The 21,894-nt window shown below is 52.7% G+C and overlaps 1 protein-coding gene across 1 annotated transcript; it reads right to left on the reverse strand.

Annotated features, from left to right (window-relative positions):
* Positions 1 to 668: 668 nt before the first annotated feature.
* Positions 669 to 20,118, reverse strand: PPP4C (protein phosphatase 4 catalytic subunit). Its single transcript, XM_038762894.1, has 9 exons — positions 20,059 to 20,118; positions 10,155 to 10,323; positions 5,239 to 5,290; positions 4,410 to 4,460; positions 3,977 to 4,078; positions 2,755 to 2,928; positions 2,495 to 2,621; positions 1,520 to 1,709; positions 669 to 1,260 (listed from the first exon to the last, which is right to left on the reverse strand). Exons 2-9 carry the CDS (start codon positions 10,250 to 10,252, stop codon positions 1,131 to 1,133), a joined length of 924 nt encoding a protein of 307 aa, XP_038618822.1. The 5' UTR covers positions 10,253 to 10,323; positions 20,059 to 20,118; the 3' UTR covers positions 669 to 1,130.
* Between the last annotated feature and the right edge of the window lie 1,776 nt (positions 20,119 to 21,894).

A 21,894-nucleotide genomic window follows, 5' to 3' on the forward strand; every position in this document is an offset into this window, starting at 1 on the left:
TTCTTCCAGTCAAGTCCACAGACTCAGGATCCCCCAAATTAGGGCCTCCCCCCAACCCTGGGCTCCCCCTTGCCCTCACCGTCCTCTCTGCCCCCTCTCTCCCTTCCACATTGCCAGATGAACAATAACTATCTTCTTAAATGCTTCCAGCTCTGTTACATCCCAGACCCTTTCGGCTAAAATACCAAGCGATACTTGGTTTAAGAATATGACAAGTTCCAGACGTGGCTTCGTGCGGCCTAACCCCGTCCCGCCCGGCTCGAAGCGGCAGCCTTGGCCACTCTCTCTCGGACCCCTCCGCCCCGCGAACGAACGCCCACGATTTACAACGGGGATATAGAGCTGGGTGACACCGGCTGGCTATTTCCACATCCCATCTCCCTGCTGGATCGTAAAGGAAGCGGGACTCTAACCTGAAAAGTCTCCCCGCACCGAGGCGGCCCAGCGGTGGGAACGTGTAAACTGAGGCGGATGAGGTGAGAGCCTGGGGAGACGGGGAGACCGAGACAGAGTGACGGACGGCACGGACCCCGTGCAGGCTCGTGAAGAGAAAATGGGGGCAGAGATAACAACCCAAAAATCCTTTCTTCTATTAGAATTTTTTTTTTACTTTTTTTCCACAAAGTTTTTATTTAAAAACCAAAAAAAAAAAAAAAAAAGGAAAAAAAAAAATTGGAAACTCGGAATCAGATCAACCTGGAGGAGTGGGTTAGGAAGAGAGACATTAAAGCCATGGTTCTCCCTACCCTACCGTCCCTGGTGCGAGACTCCTTTCCCCCCACAGTTTCCTTTCCCCAGGTCACAGCACCTTTTTCCTCCCGGCTCCCTCGCCTGGGATGTAAAAGCCTTTTCTTCCCCAGCTCCTCCTCCCAGGAACGAGTAGGGACAGAGCCCACGGACTAAGGCCCTCTTAAGAGCCGACGGGGCCAGGACTTTAGGGGAGGGAGGGTGGGTGGGGAAAAGAGGAAAAGGGGGCAGCTGGAAAAAGTCCCTCTGCCCTAGGAGACTCTGCCCCGAGAATGGGGGGGAGTGGCGGCCGCGGGCAGAGTCACAGTGGTCCGAGGGGCAGCCAGCCCGGTGAGGCCGGGGCGGGTGGAGGGGAAGGGAGGTTGGAGACGACTCCTCGGGGGTCACAGGAAGTAGTCGGCCACGGGCTTCTTGGAAGGAATGCCCCGGGTCTCTTGGGGTGCCGCTTCGAAGATGATGAAGTCCTTCTGCAGGTGTTCATCCAGTTCCAAAATAGCGGCCACATTCCCACAGCTGGGGACGAGAAGGGGGCCGCGTGAAGAAATCTCTCCCGGGATCCACCTCCCCCCTGCCAAGTCCCCCGGCCCCCCGAGACGCAAACCGGGCCTCGAGTTTTCGGGCGGCTGCTTCCCACCCTTGGGTTCACGGACACACGCTCCCTCCCGGCTCTGGGTTGTGAGAGGCTGGGTCCTCATCCGTCCCCACCGCCACACACACACACACACACACTCTCTCTCTCTCTCTCTCTCTCACTCACACACATCCCCCTCACCGGTAACAGTAGTTGGGCGCGGACCAGACGGTGAGAACGGTCTCGTTGAAGTGCCATTTGTAGCCCTCCATGACCAGTTGGTGGGCCCGGCAAATCATGTCGATGTCATTGGCCGCGTTGAACTGGGCCACCACGTCACTGCCGAACAGGTACCCTGCCCCCCGGGGGCTCACACCCCAGCCCGTTGTGTCTGCAGAAGAGGGGAGGCGGACAGATGGTTTATTTCCACTTCACTGGCTAAGGTAGAGCCCCCTCCCCGCCGCAGGCCACCTCCCTCCTCCCACACCCCACGCCGGAGGGGGAAAACCGCAGAACGGCCCCAGCCAAGTGATAAACCGCACCGCCGGAATACCCTCCGACCCTCCCCGCAACGCCACGTTTGTGGCTGGCAAGTGGCGTGCTACCAGTGCCAGGAGACGTAGGGTCTTGTAGCTAATGGAGCCCTCGCGGCCCCTCGGGTGGGGCTGCGGGGGCAAAAGGGTCCCTCCCCGGGAGCTGCAGGGCGGGCCACCCCGCTCCTTCCCACGTGTGATCCCGACTTGTACTTCCCAAGCGCTTAGTACAGTGCTCTGCACACAGTCAGCGCTTGAATGAATGAATTCCTGCCAGTTTCCCGCTTGGCCACTCACTGGCCCGGCTGAGGGGGGAAGCACAGCCTGTCGCCACCAACGGAAGCTGCCCTGTCACCCAAATGAAGGGGGTCCCCCTCCCCAATCAATCAATCGGATTTATTGAGCGCTTACCGTGTGCAGAGCACTGTACTAAGCGCTTGGGAAGTACAAGTTTGCTTGTACTTTGTACTTTGCCAATTTGTACTTCCCAAGCGCTTAGTACAGTGCTCTGCACATAGTAAGCGCTCAATAAATACGATCGATTGATTGATTGATTGATTGAAGTTGGCAACATAACCAAAAACCACCAAACCAAGCACCCCTCCCCTTGACCTCTCCCAGAAACCCCCCGCTATGGGCTCACCTTCGGGGTCCGACCAGAGAAGGTCACACATTGGCCCGTCGTGCGGCACCTCCTGCTTCCGGTCGATCGTCCGGATCTGGTCCAGGGTTTGGATGGAGGGGGAGAGGCCCCCGTGCACACAGAAGATCTGGGGGGGACAACTAGAATCGGCCGCCGACTCGGGGGGCATCCGGGACTCCTCCTGGGGCCACCACCCCAGCCCGCGCTCTCCCCCTCCGCCAGGTTCGGCGGCGACGGCGTCCGCTCCCGGGCGGCCCTACCTTGCCGTCGATGATGGCGGACAGGCTGAGGTAGTCGAAGATCTCGGTGCAGTAGCGCCAGACCGTCACCGAGCCGTACTTGCGCAGACACTCGTCGTAGAAGCCGTACACCTGGGTGATCTGCCGGCTCTCGTGGTTGCCCCGGATCAGGGTGATGCGGTCAGGGTAGCGCACCTTGGGGGCGGGAGGGGACGGAGGACACAGAGTCACCGGAGGCGAGGGGGGACGGAGGGCTCCCGAGGCTATGGAGGCTTGCCTTCAAAGGACGTCTGGAGGTCAGGGGGCGCGGAAAAGCTGGGCAGACTCGGGGGACCGGAGGTTTGGGGACCTCACCTTGGAGTGGGGACCTCGTCTTGCCTCTCCCCCCTTCTAATAATAATAGCTTTGGTATTTGTGAAGCGCTCACTATGTGCAAAGCACTGTTCGAAGCGCCGGGGAGGATACAAAGTGATCAGGTTGTCCCATGGGGGGCTCACAATCTTAATCCCCATGAGGTAACTGAGGGCCAGAGAAGTGAAGCGACTTGCCCAAAGTCACGCAGCTGACAAGCGGAGGAGCCGGGATTTGAACCCATGACCTCTGACTTCCAAGCCTGGGCTCTTTCCAGGGAAGTGAAGCGACTTGCCCAAAGTCACACAGCTGACAAGCGGCGGAACCGGGATTTGAACCCACGACCTCTGACTCCCAAGCCCGGGCTCTTTCCAGGGAAGTGAAGCGACTTGCCCAAAGTCACGCAGCTGACAAGCGGCGGAACCGGGATTTGAACCCATGACCTCTGACTCCCAAGCCCGGGCTCTAGCTTGGCTCAGTGGAAAGAGCATGGGCTTTGGAGTCAGTGGTCATGGGTTCAAATCCCGGCTCCACCACTTGTCAGCTGGGTGACTTTGGGCAAGTCACTTCACTTCTCGGCCTGTTACCTCATCTGTAAAATGGGGACTGAGACTGTGAGCCCCACGTGGGACAACCTGATTAGCCTGTATCCTCCCCAGCGCTTAGAACAGTGCTTTGCACATAGTAAGTGCTTAACAAATGCCAATTATAATTATTATTATTATTATTATTTCCACTGAGCCACGCCGCTTCTAGACTGCGAGCCCGTTTTTGGGTAGGGACCGTCCCTCTATGTGGCCGATCTGTACTTCCCAAGCGCTTAGTACAGTGCTCCGCACACAGTAAGCACTCAATAAATACGACTGAATGAATGCGTGCCGAGTCTCCCTACCTTGAGGGCCAGCAGTAGTAGAAACGTCTCAACACTGTAGAAGCCGCGGTCCACGAAGTCCCCCATGAAGAGGTAGTTGGTCTCAGGAACGTCTCCCCCCACCTGGAGGGGCAGGGAGAAGGGTCAAATCCCAGGGGTCAAAGGCTCCTCCGGTTTCTGCTCCTTCTGGTCCACCCCCCTCCGCCACCCAAAGAAACCCACCCTCCTACCTAAAATTCACACCGATCCCCAACTCACCAGATGCAACCCCCTGAAGCAGTCATCCAAAGGATCTTTTCCTTCTTTAGGCTTAAACTTCCTCAGCCCCTCCCCAGCTATATTAAGAGCATCTTTTCCCTTCCCCGGCTACACGGGCCCCGGCGGTTCCTTGGCCGCACGACGAGCGTCCTCTCCAAGGGGGAAGACAAGGCCCGCTCCCCGCTCCCCTACTCACCCTGAACAGCTCTTTGAGGTCGTAGAATTGTCCGTGGATATCCCCGCATACCTGCAGAGGAATGGGGACGGAACAGACGGACTATGACAAGGAGATCAACCTTTCGCTCCCCCCGTCAGGTCCTGCCCTCTTCCTCCCCACTTAGTTACAGTTCAGCAAGGTTTTTGAGTCCCTCCGTCCACGAGCACCGGCCATTTTTCCTCAGAACTGGCCAACTCCCCTTCCCTTTCCCCACTGCCTGTCCTCCTTACCTCCTCCCCAGGGAAATCCCTCTTCCTCCCCACTTGGTTACAGTTCACCAAGCTTTTTGAGTCCCTCCATCCACAAGCGCCAGCCATTTTTCCTCAGAACTGGCCAACTCACCTTCCCTTTCCCCACTGCCTGTCCTCCTTACCTCCTCCCTAGGGAAATCCCTCTTCCTCCCCACTTAGTTACAGTTCACCAAGCTTTTTGAGTCCCTCCGTCCACCAGCGCCGGCCATTTTCCCTCAGAACTGGCCAACTCCCCTTCCCTTTCCCCACTGCCTGTCCTCCTTACCTCCTCCCCAGCGAAATCCCTCCAACACCCCTCTCCCAGTTGAGCCACTAAATTTGGGTCTTTTTCCCAAGAAGCAGTGAGCCAATTCCAATTTACCCTCCCTTCTCCACTCCCCAAAAACAAAAGTCTCCTCTATAACCAACACGTAACAGGCACATGTTGGTTTGTGGGGTTTTTCGTTCCTGGAAGAAGCAGTGTTTCCCGGTGGCTGGGAGCGACCAGGAGGACAAGATTCAAACTGGAGGGGGATCAGCAGGACAAGCCACAGCAAAGGGGACGGGGTTTCACTCACCGTGACGGGAGAATCCACCCTCTGTACATTGCTCTCCTCCACCAAGATTTCTCTGGCAATAGGACAAAGGTAGAGATCCAAATTCAGTTACCGACCCACTACCCGCCTGCCTCCCACTGAGGGGAGTGTAAATTGTTCCTCTGGCCTGTGGTCAAGCTCAGCCACACCGGCAGCTCAGAAGGCCTCACTTCCCTTCCCAATCTGGGAATGGCGAGCGGGCCAGGAGCAGTGAGATTGGAAGTCCGAGAGGGCGACTTGGGGGAGGGAAGGCTAACCCAGGTCTTCGACAGGTGGATGGTGTCGGTGGGGGGAAACGCGGCGAGACGGGATGAGAGCCACGGGAGAGAAGGGGAGGGTCCGTGGTGAGTTCCCACATTTCCCACATCCCAATAAATCACATTTATTGAGCGCTGAGTGAGTGCAGAGCACTGTATTAAGCGCTTGGGAAAGTACAATATAACCAAGTCAGTTGACATGTTCCTTGCCCGCAACAAGGAGCAGAACGGCCTAGCGGACAGAATGCTGGCCTGGGACTCCGAAGGACTTGGGTTATAATCCTGGATCCTCCCCTTGTCTGCTGTGTGACCTTGGGCAAGTCATTTAATTTCTCTGTGCCTCACCCGTAAAATAGGGATTAAGACCGTGAGCCCCAAGTGGGACACGGACTGCGTCCAACCTTATATCTACCCCCGCACTTAGAAAAGTGCCTGGCACAGAGATAGCGCTTAACAGATACCACTTAAAAAAACAAGAAAAGAAATAAGGCCACAGTCTAGAGGGGGAGACAGACATTAAGATAAGTTAGATATAGACTTAAGTGCTGAGGGACTGGGAGTGAGAGGAATAAAGAACACAAATCCAAGTGTCAGGAACACGCAGAAAGGAGTGGGAAAAGAGGAAACGAGGGTGTAGTTGGGGAGGGCCTCCTGGGGGAGATGTGATTTTAATAAGGTTTTGAGCGGGGGAAGTTGGATATGAAGGTGGAGGGAGTTTCAGGCCAGAGGCAGGATGTGGGCGGGGGTCAATGGTGAGATCGAGGTATAGCAAGTAGGTTATCATGAAAGCAGCAAAGTTTGTGGGCTGGGTTACAGGAGGACAACAGAGAGGTGAGGTAGGAGGGGGCAAGGCGATTGAGTGCTTTAAAGCCAACGGTAAGGAGTTTCTGTTTGATGCGGAGGTGGACGGGCGGCTACCTGGAGGTTCTCGGGGAGTGGGGAAACGTGGACTGAACAGTGTTGTCGAAAAACAATCCGCGCAGCAAAGTACGAACTGAAGTGGGAAGAGACGGGAAGCTGGGAGATCACCGGAGAGGCTAATGCGGTCATCAAGGATAGGATTCAGGGATCGGAGAAGGGCTGAGATTAACGTGGTAGTAGTTTGGATGGAGAGGAAAGGGCAGACTTTAGCAATGTGGTGAAGGTTTAATCAACAGGATTTGATAGACTGAGTATGTGGGTTGAATGAGATGAGTCTAGAATAACGTCAAGGTTACGGGGCTTGTGCGATACGGAGGATGGAGGTGCCGTCTACAGCGATGGGAAAAATCAGGGGAAGGGCAGGGTTTCGGTGGGACGATCAGTCCTATTTTGGACACGTTAAGTCTGAGGCGTCAGCCGGACATCCGAGTTAGAGACGTCCTGAAAGGCAAGAGGAGACTGCAGAGAAGGAGAAAGATCTGGAGATGCAGATTTGGGAATCATCTGCGTGGTGATGGTCCCTGAAGATGTGGGAGCGAATGAGCTCTCCAACGGAGTGGGTGTAGAAGGAGCCTACAAGGGGACCCAGAAGTGAGTCGGAGGGACTCCCACGGTTAGGGGGTGGGGAACCAGGAGAGGACAGTGACAACGAAGCCAAGGTTGGATAATGTTTCAAGGAGAAGGAAGTGGTCCACAGCGCTGAAGGTCCAGGAGGACGGGGCGGAGTGGAGGCCGTTGAATTTGGCAAGGAGATCACTGGTGACCTTTGAGAGGGCAGTTTCTGTGGAGTGAAGGGGGTGGAAACCAGATCGGAGGGGGTCAGGAGAGAATCGGAGGAGAGGAATCGGAGGCTGTACGATGGGACTCGAAGGATGCAGCGTGGCTCAGTGGAAAGAGCCCGGGCTTTGGAGTCAGAGGTCATGGGCTCAAGTCCCGCCTCCGCCAATTGTCAGCTGTGTGACTTTGTCACTTCACTTCTCCAGGCCCCAGTTCCCTCATCTATAAAATGGGGATGAAGACTGTGAGCCCCCTGGGGGACAACCCAATCAATCAATCAATCGTATTTATTGAGCGCTTACTGTGTGCACAGCACTGTACTAAGCGCTTGGGAAGGACAAGGTGGCAACATATAGAGACAGTCCCTACCCAACAGTGGGCTCACAGTCTAGAAGGGGGAGACAGAGAACAAAACCAAACATATTAACAAAATGAAATAAATGGAATAGATATGCACAAGTAAAATAAATAAATAGAGTAATAAATATGTATAAACATATATACATATATACAGGTGCTGTGGGGAATGGAAGGAGGTAAGTAAATAAATAAATAGAATAATAAATATGTACAAACATATATACAGGTGCTGTGGGGAATGGAAGGAGGTAAGATGGGGGGATGGAGGGGGGGACGAGGGGGAGAGGAAGGAAGGGGCTCAGTCTGGGAAGGCCTCCTGGAGGAGGTGAGCTCTCCGTAGGGCCTTGAAGGGGGGAAGAGAGCTAGCTTGGCGGATGGGCAGAGGGAGGGCATTCCAGGCCCGGGGGATGATGTGGGCCGGGGGTCGACGGCGGGACAGGCGAGAACGAGGCACCCGATCACCTTGTAAGCTCCCCAGCGTCTAGAACAGTGCTTTGCACATAGTAAGCACTTAATAAATGCTGTCATTGTTATTATTAGGTATGGTTTGGCTGCCTGCCGCTAGGCAGAAGGCCGGAAGGAGGCCGAGGCCCAGTTCCGAAGACAAGACTGTCAGTGTCCCCTCGCCTCCCTAAGACCCGCATCCATTCCCGGGGCCCCAGCTGGCCCCAAGCCACCGATCAGAGGGGCCCCTGCCGCTCTTCGGAGCGGTACCCAACGCTGACTTTCCCTTCGGGCAAATCCAGTCGTGGGGAACCGGCGCTTGTCCGTCCGTGACAGCAGCGTGGCTTAATGGAGAGAGGCCGGCCCTGGGATCAGAAGGTCCTCGGTTCTAATCCTGGCTCTGCCACTTGTCTGCTGTGTGAACTTAGGCAAGATACTTCACTTCTCTAGGCCCATTACCTCATCTGAAAAATGGGGATTAAGATTGCGACACCCACGTAGTGGTTGGCACACACAGATGACAATTGGTGGATTTGGGATTTGAACCCATGCCCTCTGACTCCAAAGCCCGGGCTCTTTTCCAGTGAGCCACGCTGCTTCTCCGTTAAGCGCTTACTCCATGCCAAGCCCTGTTCTAAGCGCTGAGGTAGACACAAGGTAATCAGGTTGTCCCTCGTGGGGCTCACAGTCTTCATCCCCATAATAATAATAATAATAATGACGGCATTTGTTAAGTGCTTACTAAGTGCCAAGCAGTGTTCTAAGTGCTGGGGGAGATACAAGGAAATCAGCTTGTCCCTCAGGGGGCTCAAAGTCTTCATCCCCATTTTACAGATGAGGGAACTGAGGCACAGAGAAGTGAAGTGACTTGCCCAAAATCACATAGCTGAAAATTGTCGGATTCGGGATTTGAACCCATGCCCTCTGACTCCAAAGCCCGGGCTCTTTTCCTGTGGGCCACGCTGCTTCTCTGTTAAGCACTTACTACGTGCCAAGCCCTGTTCTAAGCACTGAGGTAGATACATGGTAATCAGGTTGTCCCCTGTGGGGCTCACAGTCTTCATCCCCATAATAATAATAATAATAATGATGGCATTTATTAAGAGCTTACTAAGCGCCAAGCAGTGTTCTAAGCGCTGGGGGAGATTCAAGGAAATCAGGTTGTCCCTCAGGAGGCTCACAGCCTTAATCCCCATAATAATAATAATAATGATGATGGCACTTGTTAAGCACTTACTAAGTGCCAAGCAGTGTTCTAAGCACTGGGATAGATACAGGTATTCATTCATTCATTCATTCATTCATTCATATTTATTGAGCGCTGACTGTGTGCAGAGCACTGTACTAGGCACTTGGGAAGTCCAAGTTGGCAACATACAGAGACGGTCCCTACCCAACAGCAGGCTCACAGTCTAGTCTACAAGGAAATCAGGTTGTCATTCATTCATTCATTCAATCGTATTTATTGAGCGCTTATTGTGTGCAGAGCACTGTACTAAGCTCTTGGGAAGTCCAAGTTGGCAACATACAGAGACGGTCCCTACCCAACAGCGGGCTCACAGTCTAGTCTACAAGGTAATCATGTTGTCACTCATTCATTCATTCAATCGTATTTATTGAGCACTTACTGTGTGCAGAGCACTGTACTAAGCACTTGGGAAGTCCAAGTTGGCAACGTATAGGGACGGTCCCTACCCAACAGCGGGCTCACAGTCTAGTCTACAAGGTAATCAGGTTGTCATTCATTCATTCATTCAATCGTATTTATTGAGCGCTTACTGTGTGCACACCACTGTACTAAGCGCTTGGGAAGTCCAAGTTGGCAACATACAGAGACGGTCCCCACCCAACAGCGGGCTCACAGTCTAGTCTACAAGGTAACCAGGTTGTCCCTCACGGGGCTCACAGCCTTCATCCCCGTGTTCCAGACGAGGGAACTGGGGGCGCAGAGAAGTGAAGCGACTTGCCCGAAGTCACTGGCGGTGCCGGGATTAGAACCCAGGGCCTCTGGCTCTCCAGCCCGGGCTCTTTCCACTGGGCATCGCTGCTTCCCTGGAGACGTCTGCCAAGGCCCCCCCACCCCATCCCTCCCCAAATGTCGGGTTGGGGGGCCCGGACGAACGGGCCGGGGGGCCTCACCTGGCCTTGGCGCACAGGGCTTTGACCTCGCTCTCCTTGATGAGCTCGCAGCGCCGCAGCTGCTCGATCTGCCGGTCCAGGTCGCTGATCTCTGCCATCGTCCGTCCCTCGGGCCGGGCCGGACCGGGGCCGGACCCTGGGGTTCTCCCCCCCTCCGCACGGGCGCTGCCTGCACGCGGAGAAGATGGGGCCGGGGGCGAGAAGGTCATCCCGGGGGCATCCGGCTGAGAGCTCATTATTATCCCCATAATAATAATAATAATAATAATAGTGATGGCATTTATTAAGAGCTTACTAAGTGCCAAGCAGTGTTCTAAGCGCTGGGGGAGATTCAAGGAAATCAGGTTGTCCCTCAGGAGGCTCACAGCCTTAATCCCCATAATAATAATAATGGCACTTCTTAAGCGCTTACTAAGTGCCAAGCAGTGTTCTAAGCCCTGGGATAGATACAGGTATTCATTCATTCATTCATTCATTCATTCAATCGTATTTATCAATCAATCAATCGTATTTATTGAGCGCTTACTGCGTGCAGAGCACTGGACTGAGCGCTTAGGGAGTCCAAGTCGGCAACACATAGAGACGGTCCCTACCCAACAGCGGGCTCACAGGCTAGAAGGGGGAGACAGAGAACAAAACCAAACATATTAACAGAATAAAATAAATAGAATAGATATGTACAAGTAAAATAAATAGAGTAAGAAATCTGTACAGAGAACAAAACCAAACATACTAACAGAATAAAATAAATAGAATAGATATGGACAAGGCCTTCCCACACTAAGCCCCCTTTTTCCTCTCCTCCTCCCCACAGCACTTTGTATATATGTTTATACGGATTTATTACGGTCACCCCAGGGTCATCAGGTTGAAAGCTCCCCTCCTCCAGGAGGCCTTCCCACACTGAGCCCCCTTTTTCCTCTCCTTCTCCCCATCCCCCTCTCCATCCCCCCCATCTTACCTCCTTCCCTTCCCCACAGCACCTGTATATATGTTTGTACATATTTATTACTCTATTTATTCATTTACTTTACTTGTACCTATCTATTCCATTTATTTTATTTTGTTAGTATGTTTGGTTTTGTTCTCTGCCTCCCCCTTCTAGACTGTGAGCCCACTGTTGGGTAGGGACCGTCTCTATATGTTGCCAGCTTGGACTTCCCAATCGCTTAGTCCAGTGCTCTGCACACAGTAAGTGCTCAATAAATACGATTGATTGATTGATTGATCCCCCCCAGCCCTACCTCCTTCCCCTCCCCACAGCACTTTGTATATATATCTGTACGGATTTATTACAGTCATCCCGGGGTCATCAAGCTGAGAGCTCACCTCCTCCAGGAGGCCTTCCCAGACTGAGCCCCCTTTTCCCTCTCCTCCTCCCCATCCCCCCCGCCCTACCTCCTTCCCCTCCCCACAGCACTCTGTACGGATTTATTACTCTTCATTTTACTCGTACATATTCACTACTCTATTTGGGTAGGGACCGTCTCTATATGTTGCCAACTTGTATTCATTCATTCATTCATTCCATCGTATTTATTGAGCGCTTACTGTGTGCAGAGCACTGGGCTAAGCGCTTGGGAAGTCCAAGTTGGCAACATCTAGAGGCGGTCCCTACCCAACAGCGGGCTCGCAGTCTAGAAGGGGGAGACAGACAACATTCATTCAATCGTACTGAATGAACAACAACAAAATGAACAACAAAACAAAACATATTAAAGTAGAATATGTACAAATAAAATAAATACATAGAGTAATAAATCCGTACAAACATATATACATATATACAGGTGCTGTAGGGAGGGGAAGGAGGTAAGGCAGGGGGGATGGGGAGGAATGGGCTTGGACTTCCCAAGCGCTTGGTCCAGTGCTCTGCACACAGTAAGCGCTCAATATATACGATTGAGTAAATGAATGAATATATTTGTACAGATTTATTACTCTTCATTTTACTTGTACATATTCACTATTCTATTTGCTGTTGGGTAGGGACCATCTCTATATGTTGCCAACTTGGACTTCCCAAGCGCTTAGTCCAGTGCCCTGCACACAGTAAGTGCTCAATAAATACGACTGAGTGAATGAATGAATATATTTGTACAGATTTATTACTCTTCATTTTACTTGTACATATTCACTATTCTATTTGCTGTTGGGTAGGGACCGTCTCTATATGTTGCCAACTTGACCTTCCCAAGTGCTTAGTACGGTGCTCTGCACACAGTAAGCACTCAATAAATATGATTGAGTGAATGAATGAATATATTTGTACAGATTTATCACTCTTCATTTTACTTGTACATATTCACTATTCTATTTGCTTTTGGGTAGGGACCGTCTCTATATGTTGCCAACTTGACCTTCCCAAGTGCTTAGTATGGTGCTCTGCACACAGTAAGCGCTCAATAAATATGATTGAGTGAATGAATATATTTGTACAGATTTATCACTCTTCATTTTACTTGTACATATTCACTATTCTATTTGCTCTTGGGTAGGGACCGTCTCTATATGTTGCCAACTTGTCCTTCCCAAGCTCGTAGTCCAGTGCTCTGCACACAGTAAGCGCTCAATAAATATGACTGAATGAGTGAATATATTTGTACAGATTTATTACTGTCCATTTTACTTGTACATATTCACTATTCTATTTGCTGTTGGGTAGGGACCGTCTCTATATGTTGCCAGCTTGACCTTCCCAAGTGCCTAGTATGGTGCTCTGCACACGGTAAGCGCTCAATAAATAATGACAATAATAATAATAATGATGGCATTTATTAAGCGCTTACTATGTGCAAAGCACCGTTCTAAGCGCTGAGCACTGTTCTAAGCGCTTGAATGAATGAATGAATATATTTGTACAGATTTATTACTCTTCATTTTACTTGTACATATTCACTATTCTATTTGCTGTTGGGTAGGGACCGTCTCTATATGGACTTCCCAAGTGCTTAGTCCAGTGCTCTGCGCACAGTAAGCGCTCAATAAATATGATTGAGTGAATGAATGAATATATTTGTACAGATTTATTACTCTTCATTTTACTTGCACATATTCACTATTCTATTTGCTGTTGGGTAGGGACCGTCTCTATATGGACTTCCCAAGCGCTTAGTCCAGTGCTCTGCACACAGTAAGCGCTCAATAAATACAACTGAGTGAATGAATATATTTGTACAGATTTATTACTCTTCATTTTACTTGCACATATTCACTATTCTATTTGCTGTTGGGTAGGGACCGTCTCTCTATGTTGCCAACTTGGACTTCCCAAGCGCTTAGTCCAGTGCTCTGCACACAGTAAGCGCTCAATAAATACGACTGAATGAATGAATATTTATTTTGTTAAGTGCATATAGCTATAATTCTATTTGTTCTGATGATTTTATAATAATAATGATAATAATGATGGCATTTACTAAGCGCTTACTATGTGCAAAGCACTGTTCTAAGCTGGCTGGGGAGGTTACAAGGTGATAAAGTTGTCCCCCGGGGGGCTCACAGTCTTCATCCCCATTTGACAGATGAGGGAACTGAGGCCCAGAGAAGTGAAGCGACTTGCCCAAAGTCACACAGCTGACAATTGGCGGAGCCGGGACTTGAACCCATGACCTCTCACTCCAAAGCCCGGGCTCTTACCACTGAGCCACGCTGCTTTTGACACCTGTCTCCATGTTTTGATTTGTGGTCTGTCTCCCCCTTCTAGACCCTGAGCCCGTTGTTGGGTAAGGACTGTCTCTGTTGCCGACTCGTAATAATAATAATAATAATGATGGCATTTATTAAACGCTTACTATGTGCAAAGCACTGTTCTAAGCGCTGGGGAGATTACAAGGTGATCAGGTTGTCCCACGGGGGGCTCACAGTCTTAATCCCCATTTTCCAGAGGAGGTAACTGAGGCCCAGAGAAGTAAATAATAATAACAACGATGACATTTGTTAAGCGCTTACTACGTGCTAAGCACTGTTCTAAGCGCTGGGGAGGTTACAAGGTGATCAGGCTGCCCATGGCGGGGGGCTCATGTCTTCATCCCCATTTTACAGATGAGATAACTGAGGCCCAAAGAAGTAAATAATAACAACATTTGTTAAGTGCTTACTATGTGCTAAGCAATGTTCTAAGCGCTGGGGAGGGTACAAGGTGATCAAGCTGTCCCATGGGGAGCTCAGTCTTCATCCCCCTTTTCCAGATGAGGTAACCGAGGCCCAGAGAAGTAAATAATAATAACAACGATGATATTTGTTAAGCGCTTACTATGTGCTAGGCACTGTTCTAAGCGCAGGGGAGGTTACAAGGTGATCGGGTTGTCCCACGGGGGGGCTCACAGTCTTCATCCCCATTTTCCAGATGAGGGAACCGAGGCCCAGAGAAGTAATAATAAATTCTAGCCTGTGAGCCCGCTGTAGGGTAGGGACCATCTCTATATGTTCCCAAGCGCTTAGTACAGTGCTCTGCACACAGTAAGCACTCAATAAATACGATTGAATGAATAACGATGACATTTGTTAAGCGCTTACTATGTGCTAAGAACTGTCTGATGCGCTGGGGAGATTACAAGGTGATCAGGCTGTCCCACGGGGGGCTCACAGTCTTCATCCCCCTTTTATAGATGAGGGAAAGGAGGCCAGAGAAGTGAAATGACTTGCCCAAAGTCACCCAGCTGACAATTGGCAGAGCTGGGATTTGAACCCATGACCTCTGACTCCAAAGCCCGGGCTCTTTCCACTGAGCCACACTGCTTCTCTATGAATAACGATGCCATTTGTTAAGCGCTTACTACGTGCTAAGCACTGTTCTAAGCGCTGGGGAGGTTACAAGGTGATCAGGTTGTCCCACGGGGGGCTCAAAGTCTTCATCCCCATTTTCCAGATGAGGGAACTGAGGCCCAGAGAAGTGACATGCCCAAAGGCACCCAGCTGACAATAGGGGGGGACGGGATTTGAACCCGTGACCTCTGACTCCAAAGCCCGGGCTCTTTCCACTGAGCCACGCTGCTTCTCTTCCCAAGCGCTTAGTCCAGTACTCTGTACACAGTCAATCAATCAATCATATTTATTGAGCGCTTACAGTCGGTGCTCAATCCATGGGAAGGAATGAATGAATGAATGAGCCCCAAGACTAGCAAGACCCGATCCTCCACGGACACCCCCTCTTCCCCGGGGTGGGAAGTTTCTCTCCCATGACCTCTAATAATAATGGCATTTATTAAGCGCTTACTATGTGCAAAGCACTGTTCTAAGCGCTTGGGAAGTCCAAGTTGGCAACATACGGAGCCGGTCCCTACCCAACGGCGGGCTCCCAGTCTAGTCCTCCTCCCGACCTCTTGGCAACTGTCCCCCGGCCGGTCCCTCTTCCTGCTCCTCACTCATTCCATCGTATTTATTGAGCGCTTCCTGTGTGCAGAGCGCTGTACTAAACGCTTGGGAAGTCCAAGTTGGCAACAGATAGAGCCGGTCCCTACCCCCCGGCAGGCTCCCAGTCTAGCCCTCCTTCCGACCTCTTGGCAACTGTCCCCTGGCCGGTCCCTCTTCCTCTTCCTCATTCATTCCATCCTATTTATTGGGTGCTTACTGTGTGCACAGCACTGTACTAAACACTTGGGAAGGACAAGCTGGCAACATATAGAGCCGGTCCCTCTTCCTGCTCCTCATTCATTCCATCGTATTTACTGAGCACTTCCTGTGTGCTGAGCACTGTACTAAATGCTTGAGAGCTGGTCCCTCCCTCCCATTGGGCTCCCAGTCTAGCCCTCCTCCCGACCTCTTGGCAACTGTGCCCCCACCGGTCCTTCTTCCTCATCCTCCTTCATTCTATCGTACTTACTGGGCGCTGACTGTGCGCAGAGCACTGTACTAAGCGCTTAGGAGCTGGTCCCTACCCCCCAGAAGGGTCCCAGTCTAGCCCTCCTCCCGACCTCTTGGCAACTGTGCCCCGGCCAATCCTTCTTCCTCGTCTTCCTTCATTCCATCGCATTTACTGAGCGCTTCCTGTGTGCTGAGCACTGTACTAAGCGCTTGGGAGTCGGTCCCTACCCCCCAGCCGGCTCCCAGTCTAGCCCTCCTCCCGACCTCTTGGCAACTGTCCCCCAGCCGGTCCCTCTTCCTCGTCCTCACTCATTCAACCGTATTTATTGAGCGCTTACTGTGTGCAGGGCACTGGACTAAGCGCTTGGGAAGGACAAGCTGGCAACATATAGAGCCGGTCCCTCTTCCTCCTTCGTTCCATCGTATTTATTGAGCGCCTCCTGTGCGCAGGGCACTGTACTAAGCGCTTGAGAGCCAGTCCCTCCCCCCCATTGGGCTCCCAGTCTAGCCCTCCTCCCAACCTCTTGGCAACAGTCCCCCAGCCGGTCCTTCTTCCTCGTCCTCCTTCACTCCATCGTACTTATTGGGCGCTGGCTGTGTTCAGAGCACTGTACTAGGCGCTTGAGGGCCAGTCTCTGCCCACCAGCGGGCTCCCAGTCTAGCCCTCCTCCCTACCTCTTGGCAACTGTGCCCCGGCCGGTCCGTCTTCCTCATCCTCCTTCACTCCATCGTACTTATTGGGCACTGACTGTGTTCAGATCACTGTACTAAGCGCTTGGGGGGCGGTCCCTACCCCCCAGCGGGCTCCCAGTCTAGCCCTCCTCCCGACCGGTCCTTCTTCCTCGTCCTCCTTCATTCCATCGTACTTATTGGGCGCTCCCTGTGCGCAGAGCACTGTACTAAGCGCTTGGGGGCCGGTCCCTACCCCCCAGCGGGCTCCAAATCTAGTCCTCCTCCCGACCTCTTGGCAACTGTCCCCCAGCCGGTCCTTCTTCCTCGTCCTCCTTCATTCCATCGTACTTATTGGGCGCTGGGCACTGTACTAAGCACTTGGGGGCCTGTCCCTACCCCCCAGCGGGCTCCAAATCTAGCCCTCCTCCCGACCTCTTGGCAACAGTCCCCCAGCCGGTCCTTCTTCCTCGTCCTCCTTCATTCCATCGTACTTATTGGGCGCTGGGCACTGTATTAAGCGCTTGAGGGCCGGTCCCTCCACCCCATTGGGCTCCCAGTCTAGCCCTCCTCCCGACCTCTTGGCAACAGTCCCCCAGCCGGTCCCTCTTCCTCGTTCTCCTTCATTCCATCGTATTTATTGAGCGCTGACTATGCGCAGAGCACTGGACTCTTCATTCATTCATTCCATCGTATTCACTGAGCGCTCCCTGTGTGCAGAGCACTGTACTAAGCGCTTGAGGGCCGGTCCCTCCCCCCCAGCAGGCTCCCAGTCTAGCCCTCATCACGACCACTTGGCAACTGTGCCCCGGCCGGTCCCTCTTCCTCGTCCTCCTTCATCCCACCGCATTTACTGAGCACTGTACTAAGCGCTTGAGAGCCAGTCCCTCCCCCCATTGGGCTCCCAGTCTAGCCCTCCTCCCGACCTCTTGGCAACAGCCCCCCAGCCGGTCCTTCTTCCTCGTTCTCCTTCATTCCATCGTACTTATTGGGCGCTGGGCACTGTACTAAGCGCTTGAGGGCTGGTCCCTACCCCCCATTGGGCTCCCAGTCTAGCCCTCCTTCCGACCTCTTGGCAACAGTCCCCCAGCCGGTCCTTCTTCCTCGTCCTCCTTCACTCCATCGTACTTATTGGGCGCTGACTATGTGCAGAGCACTGGACTAAGCGCTTGGGAAGGAAAGGTTGGCAACATAGACAGCCGGTCCCTCTTCCTCGTCCTCCTTCATTCCATCGTACTTATTGGGCGCTCTCTGTGCGCAGAGCACTGGACTAAGCGCTTGAGAGCCAGTCCCTACCCCCCAGCAGGCTCCCAGTCTAGCCCTCCTCCTGGCCGGTCCTTCTTCCTCGTCCTCCTTCATTCCATCGTACTTACTGGTCGCTCCCTGTGTGCTGAGCACTGTACTAAGGGCTTGAGGGCCGGTCCCTACCCCGCAGCGGGCTCCCAGTCTAGCCCTCCTCCCGACCTCTTGGCAACAGTCCCCCAGCCGGTCCTTCTTCCTCGTCCTCCTTCATTCCATCGTACTTATTGAGTGCTTACTGTGTGCTGAGCACTGGACTCTTCATTCATTCCATCGTATTTACTGAGCGCTCCCTGTGTGCTGAGCACTGTACTAAGCGTTTGAGAGCCAGTCCCTCCCCCCCCAGGGGGCTCCCAGTCTAGCCCTCCTCCCGACTGGTCCTTCTTCCTCGTCCTCCTTCATCCCACCGCATTTACTGAGCGCTCCCTGTGTGCTGAGCACTGTACTAAGCGCTTGAGGGCCGGTCCCTCCCCCCCATTGGGCTCCCAGTCTAGCCCTCCTCCCGACCTCTTGGCAACAGTCCCCCGGGCCGGTCCTTCTTCCTCGTCCTCCTTCATTCCATCGTACTTATTGGGCGCTCCCTGTGTGCTGAGCACTGGACTAAGCGCTTGGGAAGGAAAGGTTGGCAACACAGAGAGCCGGTCCCTCTTCCTCCTCCTCATTCACTCCATTGTATTTATTGAGCGCTTCCTGTGCTCAGGGCACTGTACTAAGCGCTTGAGGGCCGGTCCCTCCCCCCCATTGGGCTCCCAGTCTAGCCCTCCTCCCGACCTCTTGGTAACAGTCCCCCGGCCGGTCCTTCTTCCTCGCCCTCCTTCATTCCACCGTACTTATTGGGCGCTGGGCACTGTACTAAGCGCTTGAGGGCCGGTCCCTCCCCCCCATTGGGCTCCCAGTCGAGCCCTCCTCCCGATCTCTTGGCAACAGTCCCCCAGCCGGTCCTTCTTCCTCGTCCTCCTTCATCCCACCACATTTACTGAGCGCTCCCTGTGTGCTGAGCACTGTACTAAGCGCTTGAGGGCCAGTCCCTCCCCCGCAGCGGGCTCCCAGTCTAGCCCTCCTCCCGACCTCTTGGCAACTATCCCCCGGCCGGTCCTTCTTCCCCATCCTCCTTCATTCCATCGTACTTATTGGGCGCTCCCTGTGTGCTGAGCACTGGACTAAGCGCTTGGGAAGGAAAGGTTGGCAACACAGAGAGCCGGTCCCTCTTCCTCCTCCTCATTCACTCCATTGTATTTATTGAGCGCTTCCTGTGCTCAGGGCACTGTAATAAGCGCTTGAGGGCCGGTCCCTCCCCCCCATTGGGCTCCCAGTCTAGCCCTCCTCCCGACCTCTTGGCAACAGTCCCCCGGCTGGTCCTTCTTCCTCGTCCTCCTTCGTTCCATCGTACTTATTGGGCGCTGGGCACTGTACTAAGCGCTTGGGGGCCGGTCCCTATCCCCCAGCGGGCTCCCAGTCTAGCCCTCCTCCCGACCTCTTGGCAACTGTCCCCCAGCCGGTCCTTCTTCCTCGTCCTCCTTCAGTCCATCGTACTTATTGGGCGCTGGGCACTGTACTAAGCGCTTGGGGGCCGGTCCCTACCCCCCAGCAGGCTCCCAGTCTAGCCCTCCTCCCGACCTCTTGGCAACAGTCCCCCAGCCGGTCCTTCTTCCTCGTCCTCCTTCATCCCATCGTACTTATTGGGCGCTGGGCACTGTACTAAGCGCTTGAGGGCCGGTCCCTGCCCCCCACTGGGCTCCCAGTCTAGCCCTCCTCCCGACCTCTTGGCAACAGCGTGGCTCAGTGGCAAGAGCCCGGGCTTCGGGGTCAGAGGTCACGGGTTCGAATCCCAGCTCCGCCACTCGTCAGCTGGGTGGCTTGGGCGAGTCGCTTCCCTGGGCCTCAGTTGCCTCATCTGGAAAATGGGGATGAAGACTGGGAGCCCCCCGGGGGGCAACCCGATCACCGTGTAACCTCCCCAGCGCTTAGAACAGTGGTCTGCACATAGTAAGCGCTTAATAAATACCTTTAAAAAAAAAAAACAGTCCCCCAGCCGGTCCCTCTTCCTCGCCCTGCTTCATTCCATCGTACTTATTGGACGGTGGGCACTGTACTAAGCGCTTGGTGGGGGGTGGGGGGGGTGAGGCCTTACCGCCGCCGAGGGGCCCGGGCTGTCGTCGTTGGCCTCCTTCCGGCCCCGCCGCAGCAGGCAGGGCGGCCCACTTCCGGCGCAGACCGGATGTGACGTCACGCCCGCCACCGGAAGGAGCCCCGACCTGGGGCCTCACCCCTTTCCCTCACGCCTTTTTACCTCAGGCCTTTCCCTCAGCCATCATCGCCAGTCGTATTTAGTGAGCGCTTCCTGTGTGCAGAGCACTGGACTAAGCGCTTGGGAAGTCCAAGTTGGCGACATCTAGAGACGGTCCCTACCCACCAGTGGGCTCACAGTCTAAAAGGGGGAGACGGAGAGCAAAACCAAACATACTAACAAAATAAAATAAATAGGATAGATATGTACAAGTAAAATAAAGAAATAAATAAAGAAATAAATAAATAGAGTAATAAATATGTACAAACATATATACATCTATACAGGGGCTGTGGGGAAGGGAGGGAGGTAAGATGGGGGGATGGAGAGGGGGACGAGGGGGAGGGGAAGGAAGGGGCTCAGTCAGTCAGTCCTTAATCAATCAATCAATCAATCAATCAATCGTATTTATTGAAAGCTTACTGTGTGCAGTGCACTGGACTAAGCGCTTGGGAAGTCCAAGTTGGCAACATGTAGAGACGGTCCCTACCCACCAGTGGGCTCACAGTCTAAAAGGGGGAGACAGAGAACAAAACCAAACCTACTAACAAAATAAAATGAATAGAATAGATAGGTACAGGTAAAATAAATAAATAAATAAATAGAGTAATGAATATGTACAACCATATATACATATATACAGGTGCTGTGGGGAAGGGAAGGAGGTAGGATGCGGGGATGGAGGGGGGACGAGGGGGAGGGGAAGGAAGGGGCTCAGTCAGTCAGTCCTTAATCAATCAATCAATCAATCAATCAATCGTATTTATTGAAAGCTTACTGTGTGCAGTGCACTGGACTAAGCACTTGGGAAGTCCAAGTTGGCAACATAGAGAGATGGTCCCTACCCAACAGTGGGTTCACAGACTAAAAGGGGGAGACAGAGAACAAAACCAAACCTACTAACAAAATAAAATAGAATAGATAGGTACAAGTAAAATAAATAAATAGAGTAATAAAGATGTACAAACATATATACAGGTGCTGTGGGGAAGGGAAGGAGGTAAGATGGGGGGATGGAGAGGGGGGCGAGGGGGAGAGGAAGGAAGGGGCTGAGTCAGTCAGTCCTTATGAATCAATCAATCAATCAATCGTATTTATTGAGCACTTACTGTGTGCAGAGCAGTGGACTAAGCGCTTGGGAAGTCCAAGTTGGCAACATAGAGAGACGGTTCCCTACCCAACAGCGGGCTCACAGTCTAGAAGCCTGGCTAGAGACAGTCACTTCCGCAGTCCGTGGGCTCACAGTCTTAATCATCTTGATTTAGCGCTGACTGTGTGCAGGACACTTGAAACGTAGTGATTGAGCGCTTACTGTGTGCAGAGCACTGGACTGAGCGCTTGGGAAGTCCAAGTTGGCAACATGGAGAGATGGTCCCTATTCCTTCAGTCATGAGCGTTTACTATGTGCAGAGCACTGGACTGAGCGCGTGGTAGGTCCAAGTTGGCAACATAGAGAGATGGTCCCTATTCATTCATTCATTCAATCATCATCATCGATCATTAATCGTATTTATTGAGCGCTTACTCTGTGCAGAGCACTGTACTAAGCGCTTGGGAAGTCCAAGTGGGCAACATATAGAGACGGTCCCTACCCAACAGTGGGCTCACAGTCTAAAAGGGGGGGGACAAAACCAAACATACTAACAAAATAAAATAAATAGAATAGATATGTACAATTAA

The sequence above is a fragment of the Tachyglossus aculeatus genome, chromosome 21 (genome assembly GCF_015852505.1).
Source record: "Tachyglossus aculeatus isolate mTacAcu1 chromosome 21, mTacAcu1.pri, whole genome shotgun sequence".
Lineage (NCBI taxonomy): Eukaryota > Metazoa > Chordata > Mammalia > Monotremata > Tachyglossidae > Tachyglossus > Tachyglossus aculeatus.

What these genes read in the sequence shown, in the direction of transcription:
- PPP4C (XM_038762894.1), bottom strand. Translation starts at nt 10,252, where the DNA reads ATGGCAGAGATCAGCGACCTGGACCGGCAGATCGAGCAGCTGCGGCGC. An exon ending in TACTACTGCTGGCCCTCAAG is followed by an intron (nt 2,929 to 3,976) that starts GTAGGGAGACTC and finishes CCCGCCCCCAAG; the next exon opens with GTGCGCTACCCTGACCGCAT. An exon ending in GCGCCCAACTACTGTTACCG is followed by an intron (nt 1,261 to 1,519) that starts GTGAGGGGGATG and finishes TCTCGTCCCCAG; the next exon opens with CTGTGGGAATGTGGCCGCTA.